A 22135-nucleotide genomic window follows, 5' to 3' on the forward strand; every position below is an offset into this window, starting at 1 on the left:
GAGACAATAGAGAAAGTTTCTTCTTTTTTTTTTTTTTTTTTTTTTTTTTAACTACAGTTCCCTTTTGAAGCTGTGCTTTATTTAAGGATCTCCATCCAGTCCAGATCTTGTGCATGACCCTCCTCCTCCCCACACCAGCATGTAGACTTATGTTGCACTTCCCATTGGTCAAAGAGCTCCTGCTGTCTGCAAGCAGACAGGCTCTTTGATCCCAAGATCCTGCCTCTGATTCCCCCACTGTTCTTATCTCCCCCTTCTGAAGGAAATGAAGTATTTGGCCACCATCACACCCCCACCCCCATTTGCACTGCAGGCATCTGAATAAATTACTTATATTTGTTGCTCACCACTGCTGTAGCATGAGGCACAATAGAAAAAATATATTCTTAGCTGCATAAAACCAAGCACAGCAGTGGAACAGAAACCTAGTACAACAGCACATCTCCCAGTTTCTCTCTATTCTCCCCCCATCGCCTCTTCCTTTCAGCAGGAACCACGGCCCAGGACTGGTTCAGCTCCAGACAAGAAACTGGCAAAGTCAGTTGTCTCCAGGAGGCTTCGGAAAGTTGACCTCTGGACTTGTGCTTAAGAGTTTGGCTTTGGTTAAAGGGGCTCCTTATGGATCCCATTGGTGTGTGCAAGGGGAATGTGTACTGTGTACTCATTTATCAGTGCAGACATGTTCCTGAGCATCTCGTGGAACGTGTCCACCATCTTCCTGTAAATGTCCCTGCGTAGCACAAAGGGACGGAAAAGGTTGAGAGGCTCAGCCCTCTGAAATATGACGGGGAAAGCCAGCTCTGCTGGTACCTTCCCATTGCCAATAAAGAAGTGATAAAGCTTCTTTTCATGCAAACATTTTTCCAGGAATTTCAGCATGTCCTGTAGGCGGGCCTCCAGCTTTTCTGGGGCCCAGTCCTGACTGGGACGTGCCTGCAGGAGATGCAGCAGCACTGTTTTCAGGTGGTAGTTGGTGAGCCCGCTGGGACCTGTGAGGCTGCACTGCTTCCCATGGAGGAAGGAGAGGATCTGAAGGCAGCTGACGTGACAGGCATTGGCAGGCAGTGTTTTGGAGACCAGCTGGATGAACCTCCTCTCATACACTGCAAAAGTGAGAAACCAGTGGGTGCTGGAGGGGATGTCTGCTGCCAGGCTGCTCCGAGGGAAGTGGGAGATGAAGTAAACGTCAGAGTTCTCATACTGCACCACAGGGGTGAGGTTGAAGGCAATCGATTTCCCCGATTTAAATTTTATCTTCAGGGCTCCTGGCGAGTCCAGGAGGCTGAAGGAAAGGTCAAATTCATATTTGTGGGAGATTCTGTTCCAGGCCTTGGTGACGGCAATCTGGAACCACTTCATGACTTGGTCGGCATCCAGATATTGAGTGTTTTTGAAGCACAGGAGGTCTTCCATCTCACTGCTGGGCCTGGTACTACTGACCTGGCTATGGAGGAGGCACAGCATATCTTCCCCTAGTTTAGTCTTGTCACAGATGCAACCTGTCGCATCCTCATCTGCCCTGCACACCTTGATAGTGCCATAGCCTTGTTCATCTGGGGGAAAAGAGTCACCAGAGCACCAGGTCTGGCAGCGAAAGCAGTAAGGCTCTGGGGGAGCAAAAGGCACTATCAGATCACAGACAAAGGGCTTACGCACTCTCCAGTTCTCATACATGCTCCCCACACCTATGCAATCTTCCACTTCCATGTCAGCATCGCGGTTACAAACGCTCCTCAAGGCCTCCAGCAGGTCATCTGCAAAGCCTTCCACCATCTCCCGCATCCTAGCCATGTCTCCAGTGGTACCCAGGATACGCTTCTCATAGAAGCTGGCCAGGACAGCCTTGTCGGGCAAGGCCACTCCTTTAAATGCTTTCCCCAGGACTGCCATGTCATCCTCTTCTCCTCCTATGTCCTGCCAATTCCCTTCCTGGAAATCCTGCCTCCAGAGCTCGATCAGCAGGAAGATGACCATGGAGAGGGCAGTCCACATATCCCATCGGATCTTTTCCTCTTTGCTTTCCTCCACTACCACTGCAGACTTTTCCAGAGCCTTCTGTGTGGCTTCCTGGTCTGCGATTTCCTGCTCCAAGCGCAACTGCTCCAGCCGCAGGCTCTCCTCCCGCTCCTTCATCTTCTGGATGATTTCTTCTGTGTTCTCAGGGACGGTGCCATTCTCCTTAGGGAAGAAGAGCGGGTGGTTGACAATAGCTGTAATCACCAGTAGGCACACCCGGAAGAGTCCCACAGGCATGGCAGTTCCTTCCCTGGAAGAGAAAGAAAGGTGAAATGACCCATGGTTTGCAATATATTCCCTCAGGTGCAAATATGAAAGAGACTTCTCACTGCAATAAGAACTTTGACTTCCTTTCCAGCCCTGGAAAAAATGCTTGAATCTAGAAACCACTAAGTGCACACCCATTTCTGCAAGTTATCAACCAGCTTCCCAAAGAGGCTTTATCAGCTGACGGTGAGGATGAAAGTGGCTCTTATCAAATGAACTTCGAAAAACAGAACTCTGAAGGCACTTCCTGCTGTCAACCCACTACGATGCTGTAGGGCAGTATGGGAGAGCATGTCCTTCCTTTGCCTCTCCTTTAAAATTCCCTGGACAGAAAAGGAAAGAAAGAAGCAGGCAGAACCACCCCAGCTGTATAAAAGCAGGACTGGAGATGAGCACTGCTTTTCCTCAACATAAAGTTAATATTTCAGATATGGCAGTGGCATGGGCAGGCCTGTCCTGGCTACATTCCATGTTAAGCACGTCTGGGAACCCACACAGCCTGCCTGGATCAGGGCAACCTTTACTGCCCTGCTGGTGAGCTGCACCTGGGTGGGAACAAGCCTGCACAGTTCTGTGCTTCTAAGCAGGCATTACAGGCAAAGCTCTTCCTGCCTTTCAGCACCGTCAGGATCAGGCCGTGGCAAACCCTCCTGGCCCCCAGGATGGCTCATGATTGCAGTTCCCAGAAAAAGGGCACAGACAGAGACTCTGCTAAAATGGAAAGGTTTTCCTTTAGCCCAGTGGTTCTAAAAGCATCAGACTGCTTATTTTTGGTGCTTACTACACTACTGACCTGTAGTAGCACATTAGTATCTCATTTATGGCTTTTATCTAAGCCATCTCCCCCAAGCACCCCCTTAACAGCTGTGCTTGCAGCCAGCTCACTCCTATTTGCAGTGACCTCAAGAAGGCTGTGAGCCACATCCCAGCCATGTGCCAGCAACAGTCCTGTGTGTCAGCCCTTGCACAGGCCCTTGGCATGACTGAGACCACTACGGTGTTTTGGAGTGGCTTTGTGTGGTTACTGGCTCTGCTGCTCCAACCCCATATTTAATAAAGCTTTCTGTGCCATGGGGTTCACAATGAAAGGATTTAATTCCCAACCTTCTGGGACATGGTCCCATTGCCAGGGTCTCTGCCTGGTGGTGACAAGGCCTGCTAGAGGGCTGGGCTAGATGGTGCTCAGGCTAAAGCCTGGGCTGTCTCCTCCCAGCTAGCATTTCTCCCAGCCCCATTCTGGAGGGCTGGCATCACTATCAAGAGCCCAAGTGCCTGCTCAGGGCAGTACAGTCTGAAGTTGTCACCTGTTGCTGTGATGTCGGAAGCTCACCAGTCCCCCTTTCTAGCAATATCACCTCTCAGTCCTAGCATAGGAAGATCAGAAGGACAAGATGGACAAGCAGGGATATTTCTTCTTCCAGCTGGGAAATTTTAGGACAGCTGCTTTAATGCCTCAAAAGTGCTTGCAAGAGAAGGGCTTCTGTTACAGAAATAAAGTCTACCAATAACATACTTCATCAATCAGACCAGAAATAGCAATCTCATTCCTAAGTAATTCTGCTGTGGTAATGAAGCTGTTTCACAGAGCCAAGAGATGGTGAGGGACTCTGTGTGCTCCAGGGGCTCAGGGCTGTGATTCCCACCCCCTGGAATAGCTCCTTCCTGGCTTGAACCCAGCAGGTTTTGGTGCCACAGCAATCCTGCTGTCCCAGCATCTGGGCAAGAAGGAAAATATCTCTGGCAATCTCATTTATGCCTCCACAGGGCACACAATAAAGACAGATCCACCCCAGTGGACCTTGTTATTGTAACTGCACAACAAACTGCTAGTTTTGATTGCAGGAACCTGGATTTCCTCAATGTGAGCATTTACTGTACATGGGAACTGTATCCTTCAGCACACAATTATCTTTGCTTATGAGAGGGCTTGGACTGGAATAACAAGGGAAGGGAACAAGATTGAGATGCATTGTCCAAGCAGCAAGAAAATTCACACGGTGCTCAGGATAATGCTCCATGCCCCTCCCCGTGTAACATTTACCAGCTACCCTTTTTTTAGATCCCATGCGCATGCACAAATGAATGTTCTTATACAGACATTGCTCTGGAATATAGTTTGTGGCCCTATCTTGTCCTTTTTTTACATTTACATTAACTCTTTAATTCATCAGGCAATGAATTAAAGCTGAATTAATGCCCAAATCTGGGTGTTCCAGTTATTCTGTGAGCTCCACGCCTGGCAACATTTTCAAAATAAACTGGGGTCGCCCTGTTTATCAGTTTGCTGGGGCAGGGCAGGAAGTGCTGGTGAGTTCCTTTCCTTAGTGCTACCCTCTTGCAGACCATGTGTGCCTTCCAAGCTTAAAAATAACATGGCTAGGGGCCAGGTGCCTCCTTCTTGCAGTCTTGACCAGGATGACATCACTGCTCTGCTCTGCTAGACCACTGTCCCTGCAGATGAAATGTTTTACTGTTACCACATTACTTCTGAGGTGTGTAAGGCTGAAACAATCGGATTCCTTAGGATGTTCTTTCTCACGCCCAGCTGCCCATGGATACACTGCTGCCACAGGTTCGCTGTCCCAAAGCTCTGCTAGCAGCAGGGCCAGACTTCCCCAGGTCCATCAGTGGCTGGCTCAGCTGAATTCACTCTGGGTCACACTGATTTCTAGGATACCCCAGCTCATTTTGCAGCAACCTCTTCCCTCAGCAAGCACTACAGGCATCAGCCTCTGGAAACTGGAAGTCACAAGATCTTCGGATCACACTGATTTGCAAGAAGCATGTCTGTTTTCAGCCCAGAGCAAGTTCTGCTGGCCAAAACTGCCCTTTTGCTACTGCAGCTACTCACTCCAGAAAATGAAGTCAAACATTAACCTCAGTTAAGGCTAATGCTGCCCAGTGGCCAAAGTCAGTGGAGCCTGCCCTTGGCAGCAGCCAGGGTGGTACAGGCAGAGCATTCCCACACCTCTCAGACACAGCTTTCTTGGCTAATATGAAAGACTCAATAATACAGGTGAAACCAGTAGCACTGCCTGCTACGGCGCTCCAGCATTCCCCATAACAAAGGCTGCTTTTTTCCCTTGCTTTTAACTTCAGCCCAAGCTATTTAAGTCTGATAAAAATATTTATGCCTGCTCAGGCTGAGACAGCTTTTGTGTGGGGAGGAGGGAGAGAGTCGAAACCTTTCCAAGCTTGAGACTAAGAAAGAGAAATGGCATTTTTTCAATCTACGCATCAAATTTAGCAATGTTTCAAATATAGGAGAAAAAAAATAAAAGGTATTTTTAAGTTTTAAAGTAGCAAGTTCTTAAAGCAATCTGCAACCTTTTCTGAATTTCTCACCCTGACAGTTTTCTTCCCATTTAGAGTATAACCAACATCTGAATTCAGTAATAGGCTTACATCCTACCTATCTTCTGCAGACCCTCTTGTGGCAGTCCTGGGGCTCCAAAGACCCCCAGAGGGTGCTGTGGTCACAGGTAGGCCACTCCTGCCAGCAGCCAAAGCAGCCCTTGCTCTGCTCCCTGGGCCAGGTGAGAATGCAGAGACCGCTCTTCTCTTCCGTGGGCACAAAGCAGGGAAAGGTGCAGGAAGACCAAAGAAAGCTGCTTGGGAAATGAAGAAGGGCCAGGGTATGTGAAACCTCACTGTCTTGATGTGAAGCTGTCTCTGCTCATTGCCCAGCATGAGATGCTACTTGTTCAAACCTGTCTCTGGCACTAGAATTCGTTTCCTTGTGGGCTTTCTGTGGCACTCACTGCTGTAGCGACTAGGGGCTTCACCAGGTTTAAGGTTAATGGCCACTCTGCACAACCCTGGGAAGTGAGGGGGCAGGCACCATCCACCCTCCAGCTGGGAGTGAGGTTTCAGAGAGATAAAAACAGCTGATGACTCTGTTGCCTGATTACAAACAATCAGCTGCATCCTGCAGCACTTGGTATGTTCAAAGGGTCCACCAAGAGCACCCCCAGCCCTCCACCCTCAGCTCCCAGGCAGGCTAGGTCTCATCCTTTCAAACCTGAAGCTGCCTCCCCAGCTGGAGGATCCTGACCAGCTCCAGAACAGGTCCTGGATGATGCAGGAAGCCCCAGGAGAGGAAGGGGAATGATAATGCTGCTGTCATGCAGTTCAGGTTGGTGCCTTGAAGCCACAAGCAGGAGGAGGCCAGGTCTCGCCCTAGCTGATCTGAGAGCCTTTGCTGCACAATTTACTAATGTTTGGCTTGCTGGAGCACGGTTCCAGGCAGCACAGCAAAAGGAAAGGGAAGCAGCACAGGAAAAGCCTTCACAAAGCCAGGCAGCAGCAGCTCCACCTTCAGCTTCTTCTCCTCACCTGGGAGCATCACAGAGCTCATACAGGGTTTGTGTGGACCAGCCTGAAGCAGCTGCTGCCCTGTGGCAATGTGTGCCCCTTCCCAAGCCACCCTGTCACAGGGGATTTCCCTGAGGGGCAGCAAAGTCCTTCATGGAGATGATGATGCTCAAAGTCACAACAATGTCCTGTCCCTTCCAGCTACATGTGCTTAATTTCTGATGTCCCTAAACCTTCCTCACACCCTTTTCCATAGCAGCTTCAGAACCTTTTGCCTCCTGCTCAGCCTGGCAAAGGAAAGAAAGAGGTGGCAGCTTGCAGCTTGCCTCTCCAGGCTGCTCATGTGCTCTGAGCCCAGATAACCCTCCACCTTCTCTGATGACAAGTGCCTTTATTTACTCAGGAGTTCCTGATGCAGCTTTATTTTTTAATCCATTTTATTCCTCTAAATTTTGAATCATGGTAAACAAAATATGCTCTGGCTGGTGGTCAGCAATAAACCAGGCAGGAGTGAGCTGAAGCTTTGATTCTTAAATTGGGAAAACCCGAGTCAAGCCACTGAGTGCAGTTCAGTATTACACTGAAGACGCCAAGACATCACTCACAACACACTCGATTGCTTCCTGCAATCTGGCTGACACAAAAGGCAATGAATAGGTGGCTGCTACATTGTGTTTTGCTTTGGTAGGCTGCAAGAAAAGAAGTATTTCAAGTAGATAATAGAAAATACATATGGTTGGGAGGCTTTTTTCATTGAAAGCTGCCAAAGTTTTGAAACCAGAACTTTCATGGGAACAAGTATGATTTCTGACTTTCTTATTGGGAAGGTCCTTGAGGTTTGGGAAAGGACTCTGCTACTTGTTTTGACTGCAGAAATTAACAGGTCAAACCAGGCGCTAAGCTGCAACTGGGACTTGCTTACTGTGAAGATGTGAACCTCAGTCTGAGGGGTTTCAGGCCCAGCCCAGCTGTGCTTCCTCATGGTTGAGCTTCTGGGAGCTCTGTGATTCCTTCTCCTGCTGTAAAACAGTGAACAAATTACCTTTTGGCCTTTGAGTGTTTAATCTAAAAAAGCTTCTGCTGCATATATGAAGATCTAGTAAAAGAATAAAAGTTTGCTGAAAGCCCTTAGTAATGCACCATATCCTCCAATTTGCAAGTATCACTGCCACCTCTGCAGGTATTCACAGATATGATCCAGCTACGACTGACAGAAATCATAGTTTCTCTTAGTGGGGACTACAAGTTCTGATTTGTAGGAAACTTGCGCAATGGCAGAGAAATGGGAATTACAGAGATGCATGTCAGTATTATTGTTAGTGCCTAAAACCTGGACAGATGCAGTTTCTTAGACAACCCCACACCCACACAGCACAGCACACCCAGGACAGGCTCTTGCTCTCCCATCTCCTGAGCACAGTCAGCTGCAGCACACACAGCACAGACAGGAAAATTAAGGGATAAAAATCCAATTCAGAGCCTGAGCAGCACCAACTTGTGCTGTTCTTTCAGCCCCTATGAATTAAGCTGTTTGCAGGACATCAGTGGGATGAGATGTTGACTGGGACAGAACAGTGCAAGCTACAGCAGCTCTAACTCGTGTTCTGACTTGTTTTTCAGCATTAAATTAGTGCTACAGACAAAGTACGGAATTCCATCTGCCAGCACAATCACAGTTGGGTCAGCACAGACAGGTGGGACTGGGCTCTCTCTGTGGCTCTCTACCAAAGCCTCAAGTGGGGAAGGACCAAATGCACCAATACATGAGGTGCAGGGGCCTGGATGTTGAGACTGGTAACACAACCACGTTTAAAACCAGAACAAGCCAGCTGGCCTGCACAGGACTATGGCAGTCAGGTATGGCAGAGAACTGCCTTCCAAACCATGCCTGGAAGCCACACCCCAGATTAGCTGCTTGGCCACAGCACAGCAGTTGGACAAGGCCACTTGCCTGATAGCTATTGTTCTGCTGTTTGACTAGAACATGAGCCTCTCGTAATATCCGTGGACATCCTGTCCCAGGCCTGCTGCAGTGCCAACAGGGTCAGTCGCGCAGCCCGAGTCGGACATCCTGCCCAACAGGTCTGCTGCGTGCTTTCGGAAACAATATTTTCCTCCTGAGGGTCACCAGATCAGATATTTCCAAGGAAATGCTGATGCTCATCCTGTGCACAGGACTAGATAGCCCTCCCTTCCCACGGGCAGGCGGGTTCGGGGGGAATAAGCATGTGGAGGGCACTGAGAGTGTTCTGGAAGCAGATACTGCTGTGCAGCCCCAGGTCCAAATGAGAGACTTTGTCAGCTTCTCTCCAAGCAGAGGAGTGCTTGACTGGCCCTAGAAACACAGGTAGTCTCTCTCCTGTCTTCCAGTCATGTACTGCCTTTGCCATCAGGAAGCTTTTTCTCAGGCCTTGTTAAATCTCCCTTGCTGCAGTTTGAACCCCCTAACATTCCAGTGCCCACTGTGGGTATAAGTAGGATGGATTCTTTGTTTTCTTCTTGCATTAGCACTCAGGATGTTCAGAGGTACTCCCGTCCTGCCTCAGCTTTCACTGTACACAGGTGCATTTACAAGCTATAGCCATAAAACCCCACGTTCCCCCTTACCCCAAAGCCTAGACAGTACAAAGTATTCTTCCTGTTTCAAAGGGAGCTGTTTGCCTTCTACGGCTCTTTTCCAAAACCAGAGAGATATGGCACGTGTTAGATTTTCAGTTTCATCAGCAAGTGGGATTTATTGGGCCCATTTCTAAGTCAATGTTTCTCAGTGCATACAGTTATCATGCCACTAATCAAAACACTAATCAAAACATAATCCTCTTCCTGCCCCAGGAGCCAGCAGCCACCATTAAAGACAACTTCAACAACTAATGAGTAACGCAGAGACATGTCATGTCCACAAGGCACTCACTGTTTACTCCTTGCAAGGCTGGACCCAAGAGAGGGTGCCTGTGGAGACCAGGAGACAGCCAACAGCATGAGGAGTGCATTACTCAGCATCCTGCTCATTGCCTGAATGTGTTTTTATTGCTTTTTGACTATGCAAGCCTGCTCAGCTCTTGTCAGCAAGCAGGACATATGCAGTCTGTGGAGTGCCTCGGGTTCCCTCTGCTATGGCCAAGAATGGGCTTTAGAAATTGGAACATAATGTTGGCTGCAGGAGAGGTAGGAGGGCAAAGGTAGGAAGTGTGTATGTGACTACCACCCACGGATTGAGCTGTTGTAGTAGGACCACAGCCAGGAACAGCTTGTGTTTTTAAGCCAAACACATTGTGTTTGGTTTTGTCTGTTAATAGTGAGGAAAACTGGAGTAACTGGAGTAGACCAAACTTTTGTGGGTTTTGGGTTCTTTTTATTTTTTTTTCTCTTTTTTTTTTTTTTTTAACAGGAGAAAAGACACAGGCAAAGAAAAAAACCCTTAGCTTACCACCCTTACCATCACCCTCCTCCTCCAACCCAACATGATGGGAGCCTGGGCAATAGTTGGGTCATTCCCTTGCACAATCCTTCATCAGCACAGATGGACAAGCTCCCCTGCTGCTCCACCAACAGCCTGATAGTGTCAACCACAATGGATGGAGCACTGTCACTGCACAGATCCTCTCTGGCCTCCACCTGGTGCTGGGCCTTGCTCTGGCTGTCACTCCCTCAGCCACACAACAGATCCTTGCACATGAGGCAGCCATGGCTCATGGATCCTGCCTGGCAGTCACCTCATGGAGAGGTGGTGAGTAGAGAAAAAGATCAACTGCCAAGATGTTTGTTTAAATCTGCCCTCCTTTTCCCCACTTAATTCTCAGCAAGGTGGAAAAACTTCACACCGGTGTTGTTAAATCAGGCAGTGGTTACTCTGGCTCTCCTCATCCTATGGTAAACATATGCATCCTTGTACATTGAACTTAATCGTGCACCCATTGGAACAAATGCTTTGGTATTAAAATACCTGGGAGAAGCATTATTAGAAAGTTGATTTTCCAGCAGGGATACAGCATTCCAGCACATCACAGAAGAGCACATGTGGATGTTGGCAGGGCTCAGACATGACTCACAGAGTGATTACATTTTATATGTGAAACTACAAAGTCCCATTTCAGTCATGAATGAAGAGCACTTACACACTACAGACAGTAGAAAGCACAGTAGTCACCAGACACTTCCATACTGAGACGCTGAACAAAAACACAGCAAAAAGAAATTATCATCTTGGGTTGGGAATTTGGCTGATCTGAGATCTTCTACTCCATCACAGTCTTGACTCAGTGACAAAGCCACACTCATAGGTCAGGAACCCTGCAGGCCCAAGTATCTGCTTAAACAGGACCCAAAACCACTGGATGGGATTGACTGTTGTTTTGATAACTAGTCACTGCTGTTTGTATTCAAACAATAGGGAAAGAACTGTATTTAAAAGCTGGCTATTGCTGCCAAAACAACCACAGAAATCAAAAGCAAAGCTTTATTCCATTGCCTGAAATTCCTGCTTTTTTTTAACACAATATAGTTCTTTAAATAAAGTTAAAAACAAAACACAACCCAAACGACTGTGCAAGCCCCTGCAGGGATGGGTAGAGGGTGTGGAATGAAGAGAGAACAAGAGCACTTTTACTGCATTGTCCCATTTCCTTGCCCCTTACGAGGATGACTTCCTGATCTAAGCAGAGACACTGTGCATTGCACACAGCCTCTGAGGAAGAATCAACTCTTCATTACCTACTGACTCTAGAAAAGATCAGGAGAAACAACACAAATACTTTGGGAAGCAGAAATCCCAGTCTTGGCTCACTTACCATAAACCTAAAAACTGCCAAGGCAGACACATGCACAAAAATATGTTGGCTGCAGAGTACTTCTGGCTAATCCTGCTCTTCAAAATGAGTTTGAATAAATAAAAAGCAGCAGAAGAAAGCAAAGTCATACAAGAAAACAAACTGCCCCACTTGCGTACAATATTTCCATGAAGCTCATCCCTTCAGCACCCATGGCCACCAATCCAGAGCCATTTTCATCCAAGGGAATGACTCAGAGACAGGCTATTGCTTCATGCACTCATATTTAATAATTTTCATGTGCTCTCTACTCAGTCCCCTCTTACCAAGAAAAGGAAGCATCTCTAAGCTCTTTGTTTTGCTGAAGAATTTGTAAACTGAATGCTGGGAAGAGTAACTCTAAAAAAAATCAAGGGGAAAGGAGTGATGTAATTTGCAGTGCTGCAAAACACACATATATTAAGGTTGTGAAGCCACGTGGTTTTCATTTGGGATGTGTGGGGTGAATACATACTGCTGCTTTCTTTATACCCTAAGCACAACAAAGGAAGGCTTTGTTTGAAAGCCAAGGGACAGCCTCTCGGCTCACTTAAAGGCTAAGTTACAACCTACTGGGAACTGTGAGTCATAGCTGTGGGGCCCCTGCTCACAGGCACAAAACCCCCTCTGCTGCAGCAGGCAAGGAGCCCAGCAAAGAACAAAGCCTCCAGCTCCACATGGGAGACCCAAAGTGTCCAGGACTAGGGCAAATACAGGCTGAGCTGAGAGCGCATGTTGTGGATGACTTAGCACACAAACACATCCCTCTCTGTCGACATTTCTGCTGTAACTCTGTCAGAGCGTGAGAGCATAACCCTTGCACCTATTCCAAGAGCAGGATGCAGCTATGACTAACAGGAAGGTGGGATAAACTTAATCCAAGCACCTTCAGACCATCTTTTGATTTTGGCTGCAGAAGAGCATGGCCATGATTCTTAGACTGAGCATGGCCAGCTCACTAGTGGGACCACACTAGAGCTCTGTCCTTAAGTCACCTACTGTGCCAGATAATTTGTGTTATTGTGTGTTACATGAGGGGAGGGTCAACTGATGGACTCCAGCTACCCAAAATAAAGACATCCATTCTTGCCCCTGCAAGACTGGAAGATAAGGGTAAGTTTTAATTACCATGAATGAGTAGCAATCTGCAGTGCAGAGGTGTCTGCGTGCTGCTGAAACTTCAAGTATTTTCCCTCACATTTCCAACAGTCCCAAGGTATTTGGTTGCTAAATCCCCAGAGGGCTTTAGAAATCAAATTCTCCTCTGAAACCAGTGGCAATAAGGAACATGAACATCCAGAAAGAAATAGATTAGGATTGAAGCATTCTGGGTGCAGATACAGAAGACCAAGCCCTTCTGAGAAGCATTATAGTGTGAATATCAAGTGTGACATTTTAAGCTTGAGAACATCTCCTTAGCTCTGCCTCTGGTACGTGTTAACAATCTACAAGAGCTTAAAAAATAGGAGGAAAAAGAGGTCTGAAAAAGCAATAGAGTTTCTTCCCTCTGCCTACACGCATGGCTTACACTGTGCCTGGATGATTTCTGGCAAGTCTTTGTTTACTTTGTTCTGAAAAGCTTCCAGCAAATCTCTGCCTCCCAAGGCAGTCTAGACTACTACTTAACTGCCCCTACCTGCAGGAAAGTCTCCTTATCACTGCATGTGCTTTCTCCAAAACAAGCTGTTTGGATCCCTGCTGGGACCCTGGCACAGGCAGGTGGTATCTTGTCTTAGGGAGCTACTTTACCTCCTTGTGGACAGCGTGGGAACCATTTGCTCCCACTCCTCATCAGGTGCTCACCACTCACCACCAAACCCTCTGCAATTTGGAAGAACTGAAAGCAAGGCACTCTCAAGCTGATTTACACTGTTTTTTCTGGGTTTTACCACAAACTCTACTTTTTCAACTGAAGGCACCCACCATCCCCAGAGGCAGCCCAGGGAAAGATGAGTTGGTTACACAGGTGGCTCAGCTGACACCTTATAACTCATGTTCCTTTTCCTGCTCAGGCACAAGAACCTTCTCTACGTGCTCTTCCCCTGGTTTCAAAAGTGAAGGAACAGTAACAGTTTTCCTTTGCCAGGCAACCAGAATAACCCAATGAGTTGGGAGACTGTGCCTAGCAGGGCCTAAATTCTGCAACAGCTGGCTGCAATGGTCCTCATCCTTGCCAACATCATGCTTGGTTTTTCTGAGCCACATACATGGCAGTGGGATGCATCAGATGTTCTCCATATAACTGCTGAAAAAGCATTGTCCCTTGAGGCAAATATTGCTGATACAAATAATGTGCTAGATCAGCCAGAAAAACCTGCCTCTGGAGGAGGGACAATAATGAAACAGGGTGAATGGAAAGAAAAAAGAGAAAGAGCTTCATTTACACACAGGAGAATGGCAGTAGGCCAACTCCCACAGCTTTGATCGGGGCTGGCTAGAGGAGCATGCCAGGGAACTCTCTGAGCTGAGATTTGCTAGAGCAGAGCAGCTGTTTGAACTGTGTGATGGGAAAAAGGGGACAGACACCACCCAACACAGATCCAGAATAAATAAGTTAAAAAAAATCACGTGGAGTGCATGAACTAACAGGTACACAGAGCTGTAGCTGTGGCAGCCAGGACTCCTGCTCTGGCAGCTGCCTCTGTCATCAGCTCCAGTTCTTGCCCTCCCACCACTGCTACCCATAGAGCCTCCTGTCACACACTCACAGAGCACCACTGCCAGACATCTTGGTTTCACCCAGTTCTCCTTTCAGTGTGTTTTCAGGGGTTTTCATACAAACATGAAAACTCTACACGTGGCTTGTGAAAGCACCATTTCCCTTTGTCTGCGTCTGCTGTCGCCCTTGCTCATCTGGAAGTTGTCCAGGCACTTCCAGGCATCTGCTCTCCCTCTAACACTTAGAAGAGGGGAATTCCAGTACTTTCTCGGTCTGGGTAAGGTACTTCTAGCAAGTTCTCCTCCGCAGCAGAAAATGCATCAGTGGCTGATGTAAGCAAAGCTTTCGACCCTTTGGTTCCCCTCTGCCATCATTCTCTGACTAGATCCCAACTGTACCAAGCAGTCAGGTAAGACCAATTTTATATTGAAAGTCCAAAAGTGAGAAGCTTTTAACACTTTTTCCACACTGAAGCCATTTCCAAATTAATCCTTCACAACATTGCTACTTTTGCTTTGCAAGAAGCTGTCTGTACCTCATGGCTGGGAACATTTCGAAAGAATGAGCCACACCAATTTCCTTTCAGCATTTCTGCAGCAAGGCTCAAGATCTCCTAGTGAGAGCCCATCAAGAAGCTTTTTAAATCACATCAAATCTGGAAGAAAGAATGACACCTGGAGCACTTACCTGCTACACAGCTTTGCAGGTGCTCATTAAACTTCACATTACTACTATCACTGTGATGCAGAGAAGACTAAATTCAGTCACCCGCCACTGAAGCACAGCCAGGAAGTCTGCAAAACACAAAGAGAATGAATGAGGAAGTACAGGCAGAAGATGGGTACATAATGCAGTTATCTAAATTACAGATTGATTAAAAGAGAGAGTAACTCACACCCTTACCTAATAAAATTATCATTAAGGCTCGAGATACCAGGAATAATCAATTTGAAGTGATCAGGGAAGAGTTAAAACGCTGCTTCTCCCATGGGTGTTGGGAAGCAAGGACTTCCCTCCTCTGACTCCGTTCTCACCCACCAGCACTCTCCTTTTAAAAAGGATTAGGGTCAAATGAGCAGCTGCATAAGTGCAAGGGCTGGGACAGTTTTGTCTGGGATTGGTTTGTCTAGAAAAGGCAGCTAGCTGCTGTAAGCAGCTTGTAAGGTAGAAATACTTGCTCGGGGAGTTGGGTTTACAGAGCAATGGGAGAAACAGAAAACAGAAGAGGCAGGAAGCAAGGGCAAGAGCACAGGAAGATGTGAAACACAGAACCGCAAAAGATAAACTACAGTATTTTAGGATAGAGAAGTGAAGAAATTTTATATGCAACAGGAAACAACCAGAAGGAGGAGAAGACCCAACATGCTGGATGCAGGCGGACAACAGAGACATTCCTCCTCCCCAGCTGCACACAAATGGGCTGGGGAGGAGGAATGCACCACCCTCATTTCCAGCTACCACCACTTCAAACCTTCCCACTGTCTTCGTCCAAAGCCTGATGCAACAATCAGTGTGGGCTGAGCTGAACTTGAAGCCCATTTTAAGGGCTCAGCATTAGGTTGACGCATCCTTGCTCTCCTGAACTCCTTCAATTCACCTCCCTCCTCCCACGTACCTGCTTTGACCAGACAGTGTGTACAGTTTCACTTCTCTGTTTCCATCTTCCACTGTGAGGCCAAATTGGGCAAATGGGCTCTGCCCAGCCCTCCCATCTTGCAGGGCTGCTGGTGCCTCTGGTCAACCAGTGCCACAACACCACCAGCAGCAGCACAGACCGCTGAACACAGGAGAAAGACACCCCAAGCCCCAAAGGTCTGGATCTGCACTGTAATATCCCAGTGGATATTTGTAAACCCTCAGGGCCTGCAATGTCTGGTCTCATGGTGGCTTGGGGACAGTGAGGTAGAGCAGGTGTGTCTGCTTGGAGGAAAGGAACTATTAAATGCTGGGCAGGAACTGCTGGCTATGTGACATACAATTCACTTGTTAAGATAATTTTTAGATCTCAAAAGAGAGAGTTTAAGTTAGGGTCTCCCTCCCTATTTGTTCATAGATGTTGGACAGAAGACCTTGACTAAGTTTTATGGGTACTGGAAGTCCAAAATGATGTCTCTCCAGAGCCTCCAGGCTGAACAACTCTCTCAGCCTCTTTTGATAGGAGAGGTGCTGCAGCCCTCTGATCATCTTTGTGGCCTCCTTTATACCTGCTCCAAGAGTTCCATGTCCTTCCTGTGCTGAGAGCCTGAGAGATGGATGCAGCACTGTGGGTAGAGTCTCAGCAGAGCAGAGTAGGGGGGCAGAATCCCCTCCCTCAACCTGCTGGCCATGCTGCTTTGGATGCAGCCCAGCACATGCCTGGCTTCCTGGGCTGCGGGCACACATTGCTGCGTTGGTCCAGTTTTTCATGCAGAGAGACCCAAAGACATTCTCCACAGGGCTGCTCTCAATGAGTTCTCCTAGTCTGTTCTCATATCTGGGGTTTCCCCAAACCAGGTGCAGCAGCATCTTACACTTGGCCTTGCTGAACTTCCTGAAACTCTTGTGGGCCCAACCTCTCAAGCTTGTCCAGGTCTCCCTGGATGCCATCCCTTCCCTCTATTGTGCCAACAGCACCACTCAGGTGCGTGTCATGTGCAAAGCTGCTGAGGGTGCACTCAATCTCATTGTGCCACTGATACAGGTATTAAAGAGCACCAGTCCCTGAGGGACATGACTGGCTCTCACCTGGACAGAGAGCTGATGACTACAACTCTCGGGATGCGTCCATCCGGCCAAATCCTTACCCACTGAACAGTCAACCCTGCCAATTCATTTCTCTCTGATTTGGAGATGAGGCCATCATGTCAAAGGTCTTACAGAAGTCTAGGTATATTATGTTAATCTGTCTTTTCTTGCCAAACATTGCAGTCACTCCATCATAGAAGGCCACCAGATTGGTCAGGTGGGCATGATTTGCCCTCAGTCAATCCATGCTGTCTACCTCACATCACCTTTTTATCTTGCATAAGCCTTCTTAACACTGCTTCCATAAGGAAGTCTGAGCAGCCCAGCACAATGTTTGTTTGAGCCAGCCCTATATGAGAGCCTCCTCTCATTGACAGAAATGAAAGCTCTCCCTGCTCCAGCAAAGCTCAGCAGCTGATCTGGCCTTCAGGTCATAGCAGTAAAACCTGTTTGTTTTGCTGCTGGTCAAGGTTGGCTCAGCCAACTTTGCATGGCCCACGTGTGTGTGTAAGAATAAACAAGCTAAAAAAAGAGTCCTGCTGCAGCTACACCCCAGGCCAGCTCTCCATTCCTCAAGCTGCTTGAAGGTTGGCCACCTGCCTCCCTGCCTGCCCCAAGGAGTGAGCAGGCAGAAGGTTTTGCTTACACAGCTGAGCCCACATCCCTGCAAAACCTGGAATTCATGGTTGGGCACATGACAGTGCTGCCCAGTGCACACCATGGCCACGCTCTCTCCCTCCAGCCTGGAAACCAGAGTCTCTACCTCTCTCTGCCACCCAACAATTACAAGTGCAGATGGAAAATATGCTGCCTGGCAGCAAACCTGCTTTTTCCCCAGTATAAATGGATTGTAATAACACTTGGGAGAGAAAAAGCTGGCCCACCCAACAGTCCATTTTAAAGGGGATCTAAAGGAACAAACCAGAAGCTTTTTTCACTTCCTTTTCCATTGCACCATTGCTACAGATTGCAATTGCAATTCCGCAGAGCAGAGCGAGCAAGACCGGACAACAGGGAGACTCATGCAGGCTCTTCATGGAGCTTATATACTGTGTTAATTCATTTGCAGGCAAGCCCAAGATACTGAAACCACAGTCAACAGGTAGACAATTGTAAAAGCCAGACTAAAATTTTCCTTTGGAAAACCATACAGTTTTACTTAAAAAACAAACTCAGAAATTAGTGAGATCAGCTTGTGAAACACCAGTGTTAGGTTTCTGCGGATCAGGTTCCTTTCCTGTGTTAGTCATTGCCATGCAAGAAGAGTCACAAGCATTGGCATCCCTCTGAGACATCATGCAGACACACAAGAGCCCTTATTGCCATGGATAGCACCAACAAAAAAACAAAACGGGAGCAGCACATACAGCTTTTGGCTGCCTTAGTCATCAGTTGGCCCAAAACAAATACTCAGGAAAACCAAATTCCTCGGTCCCTGACCAGGGCTATTTAGTCTGACTTGAGGGAGGAAAAAGACGTGTTAAAGAAAAAAAAAAAAAAAAAAAAAAAGGTGCTCTTAGTATATAGTAATGCTCCAAGCAACAAAAAGAGGAAGACAGGTGAGGGGCTACCACCTGAGCTCTTGATAAACAAGTTCAGTGCCTTTGGTGTGCACAGGACACTTCTTCCTTGCAGATGCCACTGTTGTGGACACAGATAGATCACTGAGTCCTGTACACCCAAGTCATGCAAGCAAAAAATAGTGTCATCAACAGCTGGGAGCCAATAAACCCTCAGGATTGGTCCCAGTACTCACACTGGTTCTCTGAATTTGGGAAATCAATTCACCTCCCTCCACATCTGTGGCAATCACACTTAATATGTGCAGTTCCCATGTGAGAGCAGCATGAAGCATCTATTGTGCTGAAAACAAAGTTGAAGAGAAGGGTTGAAGCTTTTATTCCTAATTTCTATGCTCTACTTTTGTTCGAGGACTGAAAGAACCCCTTTCAGTTATACTAAGGAAATTCTGATTTTAAAAGCAGGTGGCTATGAAGGTGGCCAGAATCACTTTAGTCAGAGCTGCAGAAGAACATTACCATCATCACCAAACCAAACTAAAAAACCTCACACAACACGATATGCTGCACCACAGTGGCTCTCCTGTCCAAGTGCTGCTTTCATGGTAACTCAGGTCCTTGCCTGGCAGCTCACGGCAAACACTTGTGCCTGAAGGACATGCATGGGGTATGGGCGAGGCCTACAGCCCTCATTAAAAACATATGAATAGTAATGTACACTTAGAGACACTGCTCATCTTGCTTGACCATGTAAAAATACCAACAGCAACATGTCCTATTTTCCTGAAGGATTTTAGCAGGGCACCTCCCAAGAGAACTGCTTCAGTGGGAGACTGTGAAGATGCAAAGGCCAGTAAGGCTCGTGTTCTGCACATCAGTTTTACAGCCCGTTGACTTCCAGTGAGTCCTGGCTCACTCTGCTTTGAGGTACAAATACCTGCTGGCCACCTTCAGAAACATGCCTATACACATGAAGAGCAGCTCTACTGAAAGTATCCCTCCAGCTCCACGGAAAGCTTCACTCCTTCTCTCTGTGCTCTTTAGTGAGATGTTGTGTATCTCGGAAGAAGGAAGTTTTAAACCCATGCCGCGTAACACTGAACACGCAGCGAGGCTCAGTGATGCATTTTGCATGGACTGTACATGTCCGAGGTCAGCGCTGCCCCAGGACACCAGGGGCTGTGTCACCAGCAAAGGGCGATGGCCGAGAGGTCTCTGTTGGCTCGGCTCGGTCCCGCCGAGTCCCCGAGGGGCTGCGGCCGCTCTCCCGCCGCCGGGCGCGTTCGGCCCCCGCCTGGGCTGCAGGGAGAGGGATGCCCAAAGCTCTGCAGGAACTTTGGTGGGCGCAGTACCCCCTCCCAGGGGCCCGACCCTGCCTGTGCCCCGGCACCCACCGAGACGGAGAACACGCACAGAACAAAAGTTACCCCGTCAAGAGAACCCGGGGACAGCCACACCAACGCGACCCGCCGCGGGCAGCCCGCACGGCCGCTCCGTCCCGACCCGCATCCCCCGCACCCCCGGGCGCGCTCCGGTCCCCGCGGCCCCGGACGGACTCACCGGGCCGGGCCGGGCCGGGCCGGGTCGGCGGCCCCGCTCTCGGGCGCTCCGCGCACACCGGCGCTGTCGGCGCGGCCGCGGCTCCGCGCGGCGAGGGGCAGGAGCCCGCCCCGCCCGGGCTGCCGCTGCTCTCTGGTTTGTTGCTTCTCTCCTCCTTCAAGCCACCCCCGCCAGCCCTAGGAGCCGAGCCGTGCCCCGGCGGGCGGCAGCGAGCTGTCTGCTCTGCCCCTCGGCTGCCCCATTAGCTTCCCAGATGGTGTTGGACCGAGGGCACGGCGGACGGAGAGGAAATGCGCTCATCTTGCTTCTCGGATGTGTTCTGACCTCCTGGTGGTCGTGCCTGAAAGTCAGGAAAGCAACTGAAGTGCGGAACCTCGGGTACTGTTCTTATCAAAGCAAAGGAGTAGATCTCGGAACTGCTGATCCATTTTCGTGCTTCAAGCTGGCACAAGTAAAAAAGCTGTGGAGCTGCTAACATCCTTCCCCAGAAGTGGCCCAGAAGTCGTACTAGTTTCTCTAGAATCATTGTGTATCCTGAGCTGGAGGGGACCCACAGGGTCAACCCGTGGCCCTGCACAGGACAACCCCACCATGTCCCTGACAATTTGTCCGAATGCTTTTTGAATTCTGACAGGCTTGGTCGTAGTAAGGATGAGGGAACTGAGGCACAGCAAGTGTTAGTTAATGATCGAGGCCACAGTGAGGGATTTTTGACAGTTTTTGAACACTACCCTCATTCTAGAGTTAAAGGCCATCTTCTTGTATTTCTCAACAATAAGAAATCTCAGAAATAAGTTTACTCAACAACTGTCACTTTCACAGAGAGCTTAAGGGCACAAGCATAGTAACACCTATGTGACTTAGGGAACTATATTGTACCTCTCCTCTTTCCACAGCATTCCAACAACTGGTTTATATTATTACTGCTCTGGCATGTTGCATGTTCTCCACCACAACTGCTTTGATTTTTTTTTCTAAGCTCAGATGGTGGACATGTGTGATGGTGTGTGACAGTCTGCGTTTTATGTTGCACTAAGACTTTGTGCTATCATGAAGGCACCAGGCACATGTGGTGGCATAGATCTATTCTGAAGCTGGCTAGGTAAGGAGTGATAACTGGGACTGTTAAATCATCCTGTTCTTTGTATTTCCTAAAGTGCTTATCGAATTAAGTAACAGTTTTAGTGTTGTTCCAAGGGTTTGTGTTAATTGTGTATACAGGCATTATTTTCTCAGTGTCCAAATCAAGTTTATTCAGTTTTATTAGCAATCTAGGTGTTATTAGTTTATTCCTTCCTCATATGCCCTAATCTATGGAAATATCTCTAGCGAGAGCAGTACTGGAATCTTCCCTGCTGCAGGACCCAGCCTGTCTGATGCATTGTTTATTTCCTCTGGGAACTTCAGAGCAGCAGGAGGAGAGAAAGCAGCTCCTTTGCCTGGATCACAGCTATTCATCACCTAACCCAGAGGAAAACGTCTATTAAATATCACCCACATAAAGCCCAATAAGGTAGAAATTACTGATTCTGAATGTGTATCTGTATGGATATACATATTGGACAATACAAATCACTATAGGTTACAGTGGCTATAATTTATATGTATCTGCAAAATTTCTCTGGGATACAGGGAAAAGACCTGAACATTTTTCACAGGAAGGCTCACATCTCAACAGATTATATTACATACCCACCATCCTAGATTCAGGATCTACTTTCTGTGTCACCTAAGATGGTATAAAATTATTATAACAATACATTACATGTAAATGGAGAACTCAAACCAAGACACATTCATTTGATTTGTGTTAGGGGGCTTTTGATGCAGTTCAGCAGTCTGAAAGAGGGAAAGTTGGAAGCAACTGACAACTCTAGGACATGATTCATTGTTTGAGTATTGCTGCACTGCAGAAGGCTTGAGATCATTATCTTGCTAAAGGTAGTAATTTATTTGATAATGAGCCAAGCTCTGCTAACCTTACTCACATGCTGGGCAGGGCCTGAAGCTGCAAGCAGTGGAGTAGCAGTGCCATAGTTCTTCACACACTGGGACTTAATTGTGGCTCTGTGACGTGGCTGCTACTGCAGCAGAAATTAGATATAATAATATTATTTCTAAAATGGACTTCAAGATCCCATCAGCAGGTGCAGGACAAGAGCAGGATTTGGACTGAGACTCAAAGTTTTGGTACCTTTCCCAGCTGCTTTCAGATATGTTAGATGATTGAGAACTTATTCTTTCCACTAATATTTCTAATTCATTACAAA

The 22135-nt window shown here is 47.8% G+C and overlaps 1 protein-coding gene across 4 annotated transcripts; it reads right to left on the reverse strand.

Annotated features, from left to right (window-relative positions):
* Positions 1-25: 25 nt before the first annotated feature.
* On the reverse strand, positions 26-20251 carry ITPRIP (inositol 1,4,5-trisphosphate receptor interacting protein). 4 transcript variants are annotated; one of them, XM_068197998.1, is made up of 3 exons: positions 19866-20251; positions 14749-14855; positions 26-2266 (listed from the first exon to the last, which is right to left on the reverse strand). In XM_068197998.1, the coding sequence occupies exon 3, from the start codon at positions 2251-2253 to the stop codon at positions 604-606; it is 1650 nt and encodes a 549-aa protein (XP_068054099.1). In that variant the 5' UTR covers positions 2254-2266; positions 14749-14855; positions 19866-20251; the 3' UTR covers positions 26-603. The 4 variants fall into 4 exon arrangements, with proteins under 4 accessions (XP_068054099.1, XP_068054100.1, XP_068054101.1 ...); XM_068197999.1 differs by lacking the exon at positions 19866-20251 and adding an exon at positions 14965-16055; XM_068198000.1 differs by lacking the exon at positions 19866-20251 and adding an exon at positions 14957-16055.
* Positions 20252-22135: the final 1884 nt, after the last annotated feature.

Source organism: Anomalospiza imberbis, chromosome 8 (assembly GCF_031753505.1).
Source record: "Anomalospiza imberbis isolate Cuckoo-Finch-1a 21T00152 chromosome 8, ASM3175350v1, whole genome shotgun sequence".
Classification (NCBI taxonomy): Eukaryota; Metazoa; Chordata; class Aves; order Passeriformes; family Viduidae; genus Anomalospiza; species Anomalospiza imberbis.